General features: G+C 37.9%; 1 protein-coding gene across 2 annotated transcripts in view; it reads left to right on the top strand.

The window, feature by feature from the left end:
* Positions 1-3,910: 3,910 nt before the first annotated feature.
* LOC136279538 (uncharacterized) overlaps positions 3,911-17,246 on the top strand; it is a 15,138-nt gene continuing 1,802 nt past the window's right edge. The window contains exons 1-5 of one of the 2 annotated variants that reach the window (XM_066163482.1): positions 3,911-3,975; positions 5,402-5,509; positions 6,586-6,877; positions 7,459-7,609; positions 8,194-8,251. In XM_066163482.1, the coding sequence (XP_066019579.1) occupies positions 6,627-6,877; positions 7,459-7,609; positions 8,194-8,251 (460 nt within the window). In that variant the 5' untranslated portion in view covers positions 3,911-3,975; positions 5,402-5,509; positions 6,586-6,626. Of the gene's footprint in view, positions 4,145-5,401; positions 5,510-6,585; positions 6,878-7,458; positions 7,610-8,193; positions 8,252-17,246 lie in introns of both variants that reach the window. The other variant, XM_066163483.1, reaches the window with a different exon arrangement.

Below are 17,246 nucleotides of genomic sequence, written 5' to 3' on the forward strand. Positions count from 1 at the left end.
TATTGTCTTGTCAGAAAAACAGTGCAACAATACAGAATGTGCAAAGCTCACTCATAACAAATGACTGGTTAATTATTTCACATGATTTGACAGAAGCTCTTTCACATATTCACACAAAAGGCTTTCTTCACTGTGATTTGAAGGCTAATAATGTTCTTGTGAGTAACAAACAATATGGCTACATCATCGATTTTGGAAAAGCATGTGACAGCTCCTTTCCTCCTGCAAAGAAGTACAGCATCTGTTATCCTCATATTGCTCCTGAGGTTGTTAATGGTTCTCCCTGTAGCAAAGCCAGTGATATTTTTTCCCTTGGTAAAATTCTGTTCAAAGTAGGTGTTAAGCAAAACATTCCTCTTTTTGTTTCCATGGCTCAAGAATGTTTGGATGCCAGCCCTGTAAGAAGACCAACAACAACAGGCATTATGGCAACACTGGCTTCCATAATATCTCACTGAATACTATAAGCTTAAGCAGGGGTTTCACGGGCCTGACACTGTTTTTTTTTTGTGACAAGAGCAAACACAAACTGGTATAAGATGTGTCATCTTCTCAGCCCTACTCATAAAAGATGTGCCATCTTAAGAGCAGGATAGGTTGCCCTTGTTACAAAGTTGCCCTTACTGTTGCCCCCACTTGGGGCAACAGTAAGCACTGGTAATTAATCATGTCTTATCAACAAAGAGAGAAGGCTATGGTCAGAATCATATGCATGTATCAGAACTTTTGTGATGCATTTGAATTAAAAGATACTCCACTGGTGTAGTGGGTAGAATATTTACATTCAAATAGACACATATATCAATTACAAGTCCATCATTGATAATGATTGTTGCAATTATTACTGGTCAGAACTTAAAAACCAAACTGTTGACTATAATTAAAACTGATATAACATGATTTAAAAACCAAAAAAATGCCTCATAAATAACACCATTAACATGCTTGTAATAAATTAGTTGTGTGGAATAACTGGAAGGACCTCTTCAAGAAAACAAATAGGGATAACAGTAAATAAAAACCGGATTTAATCAAGTAGATTCCCTTTGGAATCTGCAAGGGCTGGCCGGTTTTCTGTGTAAGTAATTAAAATTATTACTATTATATATTTATAGCAATTCAGTAAGGGACCTCGGAATAAACTAACACACATTAGTACAGCTTTTTTCTCTTAGTTTTCAAGGGACAATTTATGACAAGACAATCTGCATCTTACATGTCAGCAATTAAACTTGCCTAACAACTGCTTTGGGGGATTACGTTTGTCAGTAAATTCATCTGCTTCTTGGAGAAATTGTTTCCAAAGTATTCAAAAGCCTAAATTTTGATAAACACCATAAGTTTACACATCATGATGTGATAGAGGATTTATCAAGCCAAATTTAATTTCAAAATTGAATGGTATATCCACAATGAAACTTTTTTCTATGCATTTGTTACAAAACATAGTACTTTTTTGAGCTCTTGAAATGAGCGCTATATTATAAATTCATGTTGCATTGTATTTGCAGTGAAATCAGTGAACATGTTGAGAGGGCTTATACTATTTTGCGAAACGAAACGAAACGAAACGAAACGAAATCAGGTGAGATAGAACAAAACTAAAGGAATAATGCAGATATATTTTCTAACAAGGTAAAGAAAACTTTCACAAGGATTTTGGAGTAATCGTTCATTAACAAGAAGGATTTTTATTCATTTCGCAAAATAGTAATTTTAGGAGCGTTACTATTTTGCGAAATGGAATTTTTCACCCTGCGGTGACAACGTGACCTCTTCCAGGTCACAAAAATACATTTAAACATTACAAATTAGTATATCACCGAAGATTTTGGCCTCCTCTTATTTCTTAAACCGTATTAAAATGTATTTCGCAAAATAGTAATTTTAGGAGAGTTACTATTTTGCGAAATGGACCATTTTCACCCCTGCGGTGACAACGTGACATCTTTCATGTCACGAGAATACATCTAAACATTGCAAATTAGTATATCACCGAACATTTTGGCCTCCTGTTATTTCTTAAACCGTATTAAAATGTATTTGAAAGTTATCTTTACCTTATTAGAAAATATATCTGCATTATTCCTTTTGTTTTATATCTTCTGACCCGATTTCGTTTCGTTTCGTTTCGTTTCGTTTCGCAAAATAGTATAAGCCCATGTTGAGAGGGGTGTTTAGAAGTCTTCGTAGGTTCCAAAGGGTTCTCTTTGGCTTTATGTTAGCAATATCATGCCATTTTTTTGAGGAAATGAAGATAGCAAAGAAAATTTTATTACCTTCTTTTGATGTCTTCCTCTAGATTGTCGGATTCACCAGCGAAGATGGGAAAAACCAATGCAAAGCCGAAACTTTAAAATGGCGGATGCCGTTCACGAACTACGCGATCTTGATTCCATGTAACTATGGTTACTGGCGCAGTCCACGCGAATTCCGCGAACCTTGCTGGGGGGGGCACTGGAAGCGAAAATCATTTTTGACCCAGGCCTTAGTTAACCTGAGTTTTGCAAAACGTTCCTTACGACTTCAAACGACACGTTCATCAAGCATATATTGTTTCTGTAGTTTCCCTGTAAAGCAGTAGATTTTCTACAGATCGTTCTTCAGTGAGCGAGAAATATGTGGCTTATACTATTTTGCGAAACGAAACGAAACGAAACGAAACGAAATCGGGTCAGAAGATATAAAACAAAAGGAATAATGCAGATATATTTTCTAATAAGGTAAAGATAACTTTCAAATACATTTTAATACGGTTTAAGAAATAACAGGAGGCCAAAATGTTCGGTGATATACTAATTTGCAATGTTTAGATGTATTCTCGTGACATGAAAGATGTCACGTTGTCACCGCAGGGGTGAAAATGGTCCATTTCGCAAAATAGTAACTCTCCTAAAATTACTATTTTGCGAAATACATTTTAATACGGTTTAAGAAATAAGAGGAGGCCAAAATCTTCGGTGATATACTAATTTGTAATGTTTAAATGTATTTTTGTGACCTGGAAGAGGTCACGTTGTCACCGCAGGGTGAAAAATTCCATTTCGCAAAATAGTAACGCTCCTAAAATTACTATTTTGCGAAATGAATAAAAATCCTTCTTGTTAATGAACGATTACTCCAAAATCCTTGTGAAAGTTTTCTTTACCTTGTTAGAAAATATATCTGCATTATTCCTTTAGTTTTGTTCTATCTCACCTGATTTCGTTTCGTTTCGTTTCGTTTCGTTTCGCAAAATAGTATAAGCCGAAATATGTTTCCCCTTTACAGCAGGCTTTCAAGAAAGTTATTATCTTAGCAATGTGCATGACGCATGTTACATACTAACTTTATCTGTAATCTTACTCGGTGGTCGAAGAATTCGAGCGGTGAAGTAACAAAGGAATGCCTCAAAATGGGGTCTATGACTTACTTATTTTAAATTAGGTAAAAACAAGTTGAAGACCATGAACCGGGAAAGAGAGGATTAAATTGTAGGAAAGATTTCCAATAGATCCTATCTAGATCACTGACTTTAGAACTCTTTTAAGGTCTAAGGAGCTACTAAAATTAGAACGCGTTTCTCTCGCTGGAATTAGTTACCAGGCTCTTGGAGCCTGTAAAGACCAGACTTGTATGGAGAGAAAAGTTCATTTTTTGCCGCTCTATAACAGTCTTTAAAATCTTGTGTTGTTTGTAATTCCGATTTGGCAAGTAAAAACAGTCTTTGATGGAGGAATAAGAGAATGCGAACATCCTCGGCCTGAGAAGCTCTGTCAATTTCGTAAGGGTTCCCACGCACGCAACCTCACGGGACTGCGTGGGACATTGATCTACGCTTGTGATCTCGCGTGTACAACGAACCTGCGTCCTTGTTTTCAGGCCTCGCTCCAAGGTGTGCATGATGGGAATTTATGCGCTCGTTTCCTCTCCCACTCAAAACATTCTGAAGTGCCATGACAAGATGAAAAGAGTCAGAATTTTCCTCAACAAGTGGTAAGCGGAAATTCTTACAACAGAACAGGAACAAATTACGGTATATTTTTAGCGGTAGGTCAGTCTCTAATCGAAGACTGGAATTGGAAAGAAGTTATAGTCCCAGCGAGATGAAGTCAATGATTCTTGTGATGTTTCTTGCAAAGAATCGCTAAAACTTTGCCCGCAGGTCAGTCTCCAATCAAAGACTGGAATTCGAATGAAGTTATAATGCCAGCGAAATGAAGTCAATATTTCTTACAAAGAATCACTGAAACTTTATCTGCAGTTTTAGTTGTATCTTATATAGACGTTAGCTTTGCTTATTATTTGACATTTTCGAAGATCCACTCTTAGTGTTAAACATGAAGATTGATAAACTACCGTTGAGATATTATACTAAACGTTGCACGATCAAGCTTGTTTCAATTAAGCTCAAGCTTAATACATCTAGAACTCATAACGGTCGAGCGAAGATGGATTCATTTATCCAAAAAGGTATTTAAAAAGGATTATTATGAGCGCAATGTAGAGAACTATGCTATGAAACCAACCTTTCCCTCGCGGCTACCGTACTTAGTGCAACTACAAACCGGAAGTCATGCATGTGAGGCGATCGAAGTTTTCTCAAGATAATCCATGAGTTTATAATTTTTTCAGTGCTTGCTGTTTCTCATGCTAATTGACATAAAAAATTAAAAGCATCCTAGCTTGTTGCGTTATAACTAGTGTGTAGTATGCAGTTGAACATGATCTTTGTGAATAGTGGTATTTAACTCTATATGTAGAGGAACAGTTAAGATAAACTTAGAGCGATTTAGGATAATCCACAAGTGTTTCATCAAAAGTTTGTTGCTAGCAGGGTAAAGACATGGGTGATTAAATTACAGAGCTCCTGCTGGAAAGATTTGTGTGCAGCCTGATACTTTATTATGCATATAGTTCTTGGATAAACAAAACAATGGCAAACTGATAGATTACCTCTGTGATTACAGCTTTGAGCATTACTTTACGGAAATAACTTCACTGGAAAAGAGACAATTCAGTTACTTTTTCATGAGCTGGCATAGATTTGACATTGATTGTTTTAATATATACTGTATAAAATAACTGTTTTTTAACTTTACATGCAGGAACTCTGTTTTTCTGCTTTGTCACCATTGGAGTGGGAAACTTCTGTACCTTTGTCTTTATTTAAAAGCTGGGCCAGTAACAAGGGTGTAGTTAGCCAATCAGAGTTAAGGATTAAAGATTCCAGCCTGCTTATATGCTTCTGAAAAATAAATATATAAATATATATTTGCCATGTCAAATAAGAGTTTATTATTTATTGTTATTGTTGCTCCAAACAATTTGTGAAATTTGAAAGAAACTGCTCTTATTGATTTACTAACTAAAGAACTGAGAATGATTTCTTGGTATTTTTGACACTGTTTTCTTTTTAAAGAGGTTTATAGAGGGCACAATAACCATCCACAGGCAACCATGTGTCAGCTGTCGCCCAAAAGAAGAAAGAAGTTGATGATTAAAAGTTAGTTAAATACGTGATTGAAAGGTAAGAACACCAATGTACTTTAGAAACCTGTTTTATTGCTTTCTAAAAGTTCAATAGATACAGCAGAATTAACATAGATAATAACATGATTTCAAGTGAAATTTGATGAAAATAAGCACAAATAAAATTTTCAATGACAATGAAAATTGCACTAGCCCACAAGCATAACATATTTTAACCCTCTAACTGTCAATATCTGATTGTTAATTCTTCCCTCTACCTGGTACACAGTTCCTTGTATGTTTTTTACAAGAATTTAGTGTTAGATCAAGATGACAACTTCTACCTGATAAGTTTGAGTATTCTCATTACCTGTTTGCTAAATAATATTTGAATATTACGAGAAAAAGTCACATAATGATCACTTCTGGGAGTTAAAGGGTTAAAGTGAAATAGATACTCTAACAGTAGGACTTCTTCAAATGTGCCGGGGGCCTGGAAGGCATGCAGAAAGAAGACAAGATAGGTGGGGGATGCTATGTCAGTTAACATTAAGCAATGTTGAGGAGTGGGAGTAAAGGGTTCCATCTCTTTGAAGGTATACTAAGCTTGTTGGATTCTATTTGGAACTGAGATTTAAGTAGCGCAAGGAAGCTTGTTAAAAGAGGAATCTTATTATTTGCCCTGCATTTCTGTTGGTGAGTTATGTTAAATCTCTAGTTTAGTTAGAGGAGAAAAGATTTCAGACTGATTTTTAAATTCTATCAATAGACAGGCTGTTTGTCATATGGGCCTTCAATTTGTTACTGACAGGGTGAGTTGGTCATGAGCCACACTGCCGTGTGGATGGTGGAGAGTTCTAGCAGAGGAATGGACTAACATTAAGGGTATTGAGAAAAATTAAGAAGCATTTGCTGCCTTTTTAAGGTCATCAGGAAATGATTAGTCTACCTAGTCTTCTCAAACAACAGCTATGAACCAGGGTTTTCGGTGATAGAAAAAGCCGCTTACCAGTAGTCTACCGCCACTTAAAAGACCATTTAAAAGACTAAATGGCCTTTCACATCTTCAAACACTAGGGATCATTTTTGAGTGAGACTTTGCAGTTTATTCATGTTTTTACTTTTGTTTTGCAGATACTGTCCAGTTGTTTGCCATTGTCCTTTTTTTCACACCCATGCCTCAATATGCGCATTTTCTTGCTTGTCTATGTGAGACACCAGTTCCTGATACTTACTCCCTTTCACTGCACTGTTATCCAAGCTTGAAACAACCTGAGGTGGAAAAGAAATTGTCAGAGTGTGCCATACCCTACAAAGGTGAAGGAAAGTCAAAGGAGCCTTTATATGATGGGGAGAAAATTGTGGTTTCCCCACAAGAGTTTAATTTTGTGCAGGAGCATCAAAGGAATAAAAAAGTAGTTCTCAGGTAAGTTATTCATTTTCTTTGAAAAGTTTGTCACAATAAAGCATGGTAAGGCAAAAGGCTTTACTAACCAAACTACCTCTTGACACTCAAACTCCCAAGATCAGCTCGCTAATTCTCCTCTAGCTGCTAAAGATTTCCTTAATTAATCACAAGAATTTGGTGTTTGTCCAAGATAACTTCTACCCAATAAGTTTGAGTATTCTCATCTGTTGGCTTGATAATATATGGATCTTTTAAGGAGAAGTTACATGTTAATCACTCCTTGGAGTAAAGGGGCTTTAAGGAAAATAACAAACCTTGCAGGTTTTATACATTGTTATGAATTGATTCCATAGATCATGGACATTCCCAATAGTTTGTTTATTTATTCAATTATCTTGTTAGAAAGTTAGTTATACATTAAAACTTTGAACAATGCATAGGATACTTGTACGATAAATAACTTTATCATTCATAGGATTCAAAGTTCCCTATTTACTTTGTTGAACATGAGTTGGGGGGGGGGGGGTTAGGTTGCAGCCAGTATGAAGTAGGGAAGTACAGATAAAATGAAACCCATTTCTTTGGTTCTCATTTTTCAGGTTTCATGGAAATGATATATCCGACAACAGTGACATGGCTTTGCTAGTTCGCTTGGACAGGGAAAATGTTCCAACAGTGAAGTTCTCTAAAAAAAAGTCACAAAAACTTCTCTGTGAATTGACGTTCATCAAGATTAGCAAAGCATCTGTGGTACAGATGTTTTTTGTAATGACCATTCTTGATATGCAAAGCAACCAATGTTCCTTTTAGAGCAATAGTCAATTCAGTGTGGAAAGTAATCTGAGATTGTATTGGGTTTACTTTACTTTGCTCTGTGATTGGTCCAGAAAACTCGCACCTTTCTCTCTATTAACGAGATGTGAAACTAAAAGAAATCACGACTTAGTTGCCCACATTTCCCCATGCTTTAGGCAGATTGGTTGTTTTTACTTTAAAATCTCTTTTTGGCTCTTAAAGGTATTTTCCTTTCTTCCAAATGCCCGTTGCGATTACTTTGGTTTGGTTTTACAACAATGAACTTTACAAAACTCTTATCAGAACAGTAGCTTACTTTGCATCTTAGATTATATTAGATGATTCATGGATTTTATCCAAGCACAAATACTAGATTCTAAAATCTTGAGAATAACAGATTTGGGTCAAAATAATGTTCTTATAGTTTTAAGTATCTTCATGCCTTAAATATCATTTGCATCAATCAGATGAGTAAAAGTGGATGTCTCTTGACATATTGCTGTTTTTTTTAATAATGATATCTTGTTATTATGTCTCAGGTTCCTGTAACAGAGGATATAAATCAAAGAGTAGATCTTAAGGAAAGACCTGTATGTGGTGAGTGGGCCTTGAATGTTGTATGTTAGGATCTTGTGACAAACAAAATTTCAAACATTTCCTAAATTTAATTGTAATTGTGAATGCGGAGACAACAATTTTGATCATATTTTTGTAAAAATTTCCTGCAAGAAAAAGCATAATTATGGCATACAGAGTGTTAATGTATGACATGATCACTTTTCTACTATTAATGGGCTAAAAGAAATTTTGGAGAGTTAACACTCAAGACATCAACACATCCCCTTTTTATCCTCAAATCATGCTTTGTTATCTCTCTTTTGACATTACCCATCAATTCACGCCCAGTATCAACCTGAAGAACGTTTGGCCTGCTTATAGATTGTTTGAAAAGCCTTTGAGACCTCAGAAAAATCCTTTGAGGTGAGAGGTTCAGTGGCCTTGAATCTGCTTGCAACATCAACAACTGTCAATGTGTACTTGTATTCTTTCCACGACCTTGCATTCGCCTTGTCATGAGGTAGGAAAAGAAGATCAGCTAGATGAACTGCATTTGGAGATTCAGCATCAAAAGTTGGTCTTGGGATATGCTTCGGGTCAGGCAAATAAATCTACCAGATGGCTTGCCTCATCAATCATAGCTTTGCAACGTCCTCCAAAACTCCAGTTTTTTTAGCCAACTACTTCACAGCTGGCAATCCCTTCCAAAAACCTTCAGGACTACAGAAGATTCTTAAAAGTTTTCTTTCTATTTTATTTTATGTTCACAAGAAACGCCTGGTGGCTAATCCCAAAGCCAAAGCCAAAGCCAAAGCCATTCCTCTGACCTAGATCATTTCACCTTGTTTTTGTTGAACACTCGGCTTGCAGAAGTCGGAAAGTTTTGGTTCCCTCAGATCAAGCTCTTAATCGTGCGTCTTGTTGTACAGCTTTAAAGCATAATTTGTGTCCAAAAAGTTCTGTTTAGCCTGCTCCTTGACTCTGTCATTTGCTGCGATCCAATCAAGAAGCTTTGTTTGATTTTCTTAGTACTTTTCATAGGCCGCTTGGTACTTCTCCACAGCGAGATTATGCCCCTTCTTCTCTTCTTCAGCACTATTCTGGTCTCAACTCAAACACTTTGCGAGATGGCGTCCGCTAACAAAGGCATTCGCATTGATATGCGCTCATCCAATCATTATTGCCATGTTTGCCATTTTATTTATCTGCATCATTATTTTCGAAAATGGACGCCAAGTATTCATCATGAAACTTGCGATGAAGTTCTGCCTCTTCAAGGTCTGAATCCTTCGGTTCTGCCTCTATATCACTAAGGTAGAATATTAAGGCAGTCTTAATGATTGCGGAGACTGCTGCTGACTTAATTGCATTCATCGTAAATCGGCTGAACATTTCTAAGATAGTAAAATCTTTTGATCTTCAAAATACTGTTTTCTGAACCTCTGGGCCTGAATCTTTGGAATCTTCAGATTGCTTTGAACCACTTTTCTTCTTCTTTTGCTCTCTCACTCTTCTGTTGTATTCAGCGAGCTTTTTGCCACCTACGACACACCCTAGGTATTTGTTTGGTTTCATCGTATTTTTATCAGTTGAAGTCGCCTGTTGAGCTGCTGCTTCTTCAGTCTTGGGTTCTCTATCATCCATTTTATTTGTTGATATGTAATTTTAAGTTCTTATTCAAGTTCTTATCAAGTACTTACACAAGTTCTTAGACAAGTTCTTATTTGATTACTTGATAAGAATTTATTCAGTTTCTTCACAAAGACTATCCTTTTTCTCATCACCGATCATGGGTACTTCAACATTTTTGGCATTGAGAAGAGCCACACTTACGATTGCCATGTACCTTCCATACTTTGCACACAATCCACCGGCAAACATTCCGAATTCTCTCCTTACCATGAAGTTATCATTTAATTCCTTCAGAAGTTTTTCTTCATCAACAGGGAGAAAACGAGCCAATGCTTTACATGAGAGCAGAAAAAATGTATCAACCATTGCATTGCAAGTCCTTGAAGACGATGAAGATATCTCTTGAAGTACTTCTCAACATCTAGTTCAGAAAGCTTCTTGACTTGATCCTGGGTGAGAGATACACCAAACTTTTCCTTCGCTTTTCAATTTGAAATGAGAACAGCGAGTTGCTCTTGATGTTCTAACACTCTGTGGCACGCTCTTACAGGGCTTGAATCACTTACTGGTTCAGCTTCGAGAATGTTCAGAACATAAACAGGGTCTTTTTCAGTGTCAATCTTCTCCATTTTATTTAAGAAATAGGAATATTTTCATGAAAGTTCAAGAACAATGCAACAAGGATGGCGAAGTGAGATGAGATGTGAATACTTTTCAATCAATTCCTTCTGCTGATCTTTCATCAACTCACCCACGTAATCCTCGAAAATGATTTTCGTAACTTTGGCAGATGGTGTGTAGAAGAGAACAAGTACGGCAGTGTTCTCTCTGAATGGTTTTGCGACACTTGTCGTCTGTTGAGTGAGGACCCAAACGCTAAATTTCCTTATGTCTTGCGCTGAATGCTAAATTCACATGTTCGTCCGCCCTCTGCTTCACATCTCTTAAAGCAGCACAATCATCAAGAATAATCAGCGTATTTGTTCCCTCATACACATAACTGATAATCTTGAGCCAATCATCAGTCTGGCCTCGGAGGGGAGTGAGGAAAGGAAGGTCCCTATCATTTTCTGTGAAGCCATCATACGTCTTGTTGTGGATGAATGTTACACCGAGGAGAACGATGTGATCAAACTTTCCTCAGAAGGTGATGCTCAAGAGATTGACCTGGGTCATCGAGATTCCTCCACGAATTCCTTTTTCAATCATCAGCAGCATGTCTATATCAGTGAGTTATTCAAGTTTTTGTTGTGACACTTTTATGGAGTGTCCCAAGCCAATCCAGGAGCAGTGAAATACCATGCAGGGTCGAGCTCATGATTCTCAAGACAAACACTTCTGAACTCTTCAAACACATCTGCAAGAAAGAGAACGTCTGTCTTGCGATAAAGGTCATGGTAATCACCCATCGTCTCCATTTTGAACTCTTTCCAGACCTTCTGCGCATGCTCATAATCTTCATCTAAAATCCCACAGCATTTGAGCTGAGGGTAGAATACATATTTCACTGAACTTTTAATGCTGCTCATGTAGTTATATGGGTTCAACCCATTCTTGAGATGAACTCGATTTTATCTTTGAAGACCTTCTCAGTTTCCATCAGCTTCTCAAGACTCAAGTTTGAACTAATTTATCAAGGGAAGAAGCCATGAACTTGAAGCTGTCGATAAAGCAGACCTCATTCTTGACTTAAACTTCTTTTCCTTCTTTATGTCTGAAATTCACAACAACAACATCTTTGCTGAAGCTGATGTGCTTTTCCTCGTTATTTGGAATGTATTTGATGTTTCCCTCACTTTTGCCGAGATTCTTAAGAAATAGATGGGAATCATAGTTGCTAAATTGTGAAAGATAACAGGAGTGACCTTTGGCTTCCTAAATTATAGGTTGCATTTTTAGTGGGCTGCTCCACAATATTTCCCTGTAAAATGGCAGTGGTCCTTCACTTTGTCAGCCTTCAGCTGGGGCTGCTGAGCAGTCTTTGTCAGCCATCTTCAAGGAAGATGTGAGCAACATTTCCATCCTTCCATCCTCACTCTTTGCTCTGTAGATGACTGGCTCTTGTAAATAAAGCTTATCATCAAAGCAAATGATTTGATAACAGCACCCACATGGCTTGCGCTAGTAATCACTACTACCACCACTATCATCACCACTTGGCTCACAACCACTTATTGGTTTAGTACATGTCTCAAAGTCAGCATAAACCACAAGGCTACTCTTATTGAGCGGTTATGATTCTTGAATTTAAGCATACTTCCCTCATCTGGTATCTCGATCCTGACTGCATCATTTCTTGAGCAGTACTCTTTATGGAGTGCAAGCTTCTCTCTGCTTGAGAAGTGGCTCAGACATCTGAGGTAATATTGTTTCGCTTTCTTATGCTTTGAGACTTGATTCGATAGTAGCCTGCTCATGTTGTTTATCAGCCGGTAGTGCTTCTGTTCACTATCGTCTAGCTCTGTATTGGGGGCTGTGAAGCACTTCGTGCCAGGGACCATTTTGCAGTCCAAGAGGGTCTGGCCACCTAGTGCCCATAAGAGGAAGGTTCATGAGGTGCTTCCTATTTTCCTCTTTGCTGATCCTCAATTGATAACATCAAGCCCTGAGTGGCCAGGGCTTGAAGAGGCTTGTTCACAACCAAGCAGGTTTACTGCAATGTTTTCATTCTGCTTTTCAAACTTGTTCATCTTGTCAAGCTTGACAAGGAAGTTGATAACACTCTAGTCAAGCTTTTCAGATTGTGCTCTGAGTAGTTTTGTGATCCTTTGAGGGTCTTTCTCAACCATGCTGAGCGCTCCTGTTATGCACCACTTGAAACACTGATTATTGGAATTTTTGAAGTTCATGACCGCTTTCCTACTTTTAATGAATTCTGGGAGTTGGATGTAAGAGCTTCTGTTTAACGGTCTGTATTCTGCAAGATGGATGTCTCTCTGAACTATCCAGTTGCTTCCTGTTTGACTAAAATTCGGAATTATTTCTTGAATAGTATCTATTGAAGTGTCAAAATCTTCAGGTGCCTCAACATTACTGATTACGTTGCGTTGGAAATGAGGATTCAGAAGTTCAACATTCTCATTGAATAATTCTTCTCTAACCATCTCACAATTCAAAATCATCCTGACCCTTGTCCTATGATTCTCTCTCAGCTTCAAGACTTCAGGTTTTCCTCTTTGCATAATTTCTCTTGGCCCAAGCACTCTGTGCCAGTGGCCGCTTTGCGGTCCAAAACCAACCATACCGTCAATTCTAAATTGTCCAGCAAAACCGTACAAATTATTAAAACGGAAGCGAATTTAACTCCAATATGCACAAGAGAGTTCAGAGAAGTTGCTAAAGGCTGTGGAATAAAATACAGAAACAATATTCCAATCTAAGAATTGAACGCAATGCTTGGCTCTCGTCCTTTGGACAGGAGAATGAAGGTTAAAGTTATCGATGAAACGGGGTTTTGCAGACTCAATAAAGGAAGCAGTAAAAGATTGTGGAATATCAAATTCTTCCGCTATTAAATATGCAATCGATCTGGAGAGACCTTTCGTCAAGAGGAGATCAGATAAAAAAGATTCTAGGTGAGAGAAATTAAAAAATAAAAAGATGAGGATAGGTGCCGTAAAATCTTTGAGAATATTTTCAATGAGAAATTTCCTAATGTCAGACCCTCATGGCTTATGAATCATCAGACAGGATTTTTGCTTGAATTAGATGGCTTTTGTGATACACTAAAATTAGCTTTTGAATTTGACAGGATTCAACATAATGAATATCCAAACCCATTTCATCGAACATACAAGGAATTTGAAAGCCAGATTAGGAGAGATGAGATGAAGAATTATAAGTGTATGACTCAGATAACAATAAAATATGACGTTCAGAATCTTGGGGAATATATAAGGCATGGACTGAGAAAGAAAAATTAAGGCTTTTTTCTGACGCGCCAAATTTATTTTTTTCAAACAGTTTGAAAAACTTGTCAGTTGCAACAAACAAGTTTGAGCCTATAAGCGGGTAAGTGTGTAGTGAATTTCGAGAGAGCTGATGGCTTTATAAATAAGAAGTTATGTCATTAATATGTCACGCTTTCAAGCTCTCTGTTGATGATGTTGAACTAAGCATCCGAGTGGATGAAGATGTCACATTTCACATTCCCTGAACCTGATGCCTCCCTGTTAATTACAAGCTGAACTCCTTTTGTATTCACCAATCTCAATCCATTTCCATGAAGATTATCGTCTCTCATACTGCTGAGATCGATGAAAAGCCCAAATCTGTCTCCAGCATAAAAGTCTTTCGCATTCATTGCGCTGTTTTCCTTTTCAAATCTTCTGAAGACCTCTCCCCACATATCTCTTTTCTCCATTCCTTGACTGTAAACCTTATTCAGGATTCCATTGACAATCACCTTCACTTCAGTGATGTTGGGATTAAATGTCTTCTCACTGTCTCTTGCACCAGCTACATATGGCTCCTAAAAAAGAAGTCCCTTCATTGACCTCTTGCAACATTCATGCTCTCATTCCTGATCGTGTCTGATCCCTTAGCTGCTGAGTTTGTCTTAAAATGAGTGACGCGCGCCTTCATGAATCTCTTTCTATTTGTGTAGTTAGACAAGGCCTCATGAGTAAGTTCTTAACTTTGAATGACTTCATACTCAAGCTGGATGTTAGTCAGTTCATAGGCGAGCTGTGTCTCGTCACATCCCATCACTACGTTACTGGTAGGTGCAAGCCTGAGCTCGAAAAGAAGCTTATCAGAAAGAGCTCTTGGGAAGAAGACTCCATGATCCTTCAGAATCTCACGATCCAATGGAATCCTATATTTGTTTTGATAAACATCGTTAAGCTTATTCTCCTTGTCAACTCCTGATTTCTTCTTATCTTCAGCACTGCGTCTGATCTTTGAAAGGTAAACAGACTGAATGCCCTCTCGGAACATGCTCACCCTCTCATTCTCAGCCAAGAAGAGGTCCTCATAGAGCTTAAATAAATCATAACCATCAGTTTCCTGCACGATTTCTCCCGCGAATTTCACAGGCAACCTGTCTACGAGAGCTCTTGAGACATTGTTCATGAGATAACTGCTTGCGTGGCCACTAACTTTCAAGTCAAAGATGAGTGAAAGAGATCCTGGCACCAGGACAACTCCGTCATCAAGCTTTGGAAGTGGGACTTTAAGTGTCTCACGTGGAGATGCTTGGTTTGGATTGAATGTTACTATGTGAATTGCACAGTCTGCCTTGAGGACGTTTTACGTCTTTTTTTCAAAATTTGGGTTGGTTTTTTCACTGACTCCCATTTTTAAAATAATAGATATTTTATTTAAAATGGCTGATTTTGGACATACTGATCCTCTTTTGGAACACAATGACGACGACGACGATGATGATGGAGATGAAGGAAATACAACAGCACCTTTTTACACCTGATTATAATTCAACTTCAGGACCATCAGGTGAAGACATTCCACGATGTGAATTGCACAGTCTGCCTTGAGGACGTTTTACGTCTTTTTTTCAAAATTTGGGTTGGTTTTTTCACTGACTCCCATTTTTAAAATAATAGATATTTTATTTAAAATGGCTGATTTTGGACATACTGATCCTCTTTTGGAACACAATGACGACGACGACGATGATGATGGAGATGAAGGAAATACAACAGCACCTTTTTACACCTGATTATAATTCAACTTCAGGACCATCAGGTGAAGACATTCCACGATGACAATGAACAGGGGATAAGAGAACGGGTCAAAAACTGCTGAAACATCTTTCATTGAAGGTGGTAGTTGTCATTCGCGAGTCATCACTTCAAATTAGAAGGCATGGAACTTCCATACCAGAATTTATCCTAAGGCAAAGGCTTCAGAATTCGAGGTTTCATATAGTAAAACAGGAAGGAAAAACCTCACTTCGTCCCGAGCGAGAGGTTTTGATTACTCAGTGGATAGCGAAATTGAGGAGCTGCAGAAGTCTTCATGAGGATCGGGAGATTGCCGATTATGAGAATGAAGACCAAGCTATAAGAGAAAGAGCAAGAGAAAGGATAAATGAAAATCAAGAGCGGATTGATGCATTTGGGAATTAGAGGGAAGAACTTGAAGAAGGCACCTCACTAAGAGAGAGAGTGAAAAAACATGTACAAGAAATGCGGTTTCACAGTCTCAGTTGCTATCCTGGCAATTGGAATAAGGACTGGAGTTATTTTGAGCGCATTGACAAGAGGCCTGAAGTCTGTAGCCAAAGGAGTTGGAGATGGTTTGAAGACTCTAAGAAGTAAATAGCTGCAATTCTCCCAGGTCTCATCGGTTCAATAGTCAGCTTCATTTTCAAGACTGCTGGATCAGTGATCAGGTTCCTCTCAATTTTATTTGAAGGGTACCGCTTTGAAGCCTAGCCAAAGGCTTGAGAGATAGGTCTGTTGATCTTTGATGAGCCCCTATTCATGTGCCTTACTCCAAATGATATCACCAAATTCACTAATTTGTTGATTCGAGTTTTCCGTCAGAACTTGCCTTCTTCAGACTGTTATTATACCAAACCGTACTCTAAGTGTTCAGAAGAAGATTTGAGGGCATGAGCCAAGTGCCTGGTGAGACTGCAAGGTCTAGCTTGACTTTTGCCTCATCAATCGCAAATTGAAACATCCAAACGCTGTTCGAAATGTCTGGCTTTCTGATTGCATCCTCAACCGATACGAGGAACTCGTGTTGAGCTTCCTTGGCGCTTCCTAATGAACCCAAGATTGATGATATGACATTGACTTGAGAACAAAGAATGCAGTAAATGAATGTCTCAATGGACTGATTCAGTCTCGCCATCCAAACTTGCGTCAGGCCTTCTGACTTGTCTGCCACGAAGAAGTCGAATTGCTTCAGCTTTCGTGTTATCGTTCCTTATGAAGTAGACCAGATTTCCTTTTATGGCTTTTCCACCCTCATCGCTGAACTGTTTTCTTCTAGGATAAGAGAATGAATGATCTGCTTCCGGACCAAAATAAGACACATAAATGAAAACAGATCTGAGACCATAATTATCACCTCCTATAAAGCGGAAGTCTGCGCTTGATGGAATTCCAAGTTCTGGGCATATTCGTTAGAATATTCGTTGATGCTATAAGAGAACAGATAAAAGACAATTATCGAAAAAAACTCAGATCGCTAGTAAAGATAACGAAATAAGATTTGAATTTGCTAAGAGGCCAAACGGGTTTTGTTTGCTAATCTCACGACATATGCAAATTCAACACAGCTAACAAGGTTGAAACCAACCTTGATTTCGAGGTTAAAAAAATCATGAGTTGCCTTGAAATCAAGATATTTTTCAAAATGCGTCAGAATCCCCCTTTTATATCTACTCATTAGAGACAAGGTATTACAAGTGACGTACGGGTAATTGACT

Source organism: Pocillopora verrucosa, chromosome 1 (assembly GCF_036669915.1).
Source record: "Pocillopora verrucosa isolate sample1 chromosome 1, ASM3666991v2, whole genome shotgun sequence".
Lineage (NCBI taxonomy): Eukaryota > Metazoa > Cnidaria > Anthozoa > Scleractinia > Pocilloporidae > Pocillopora > Pocillopora verrucosa.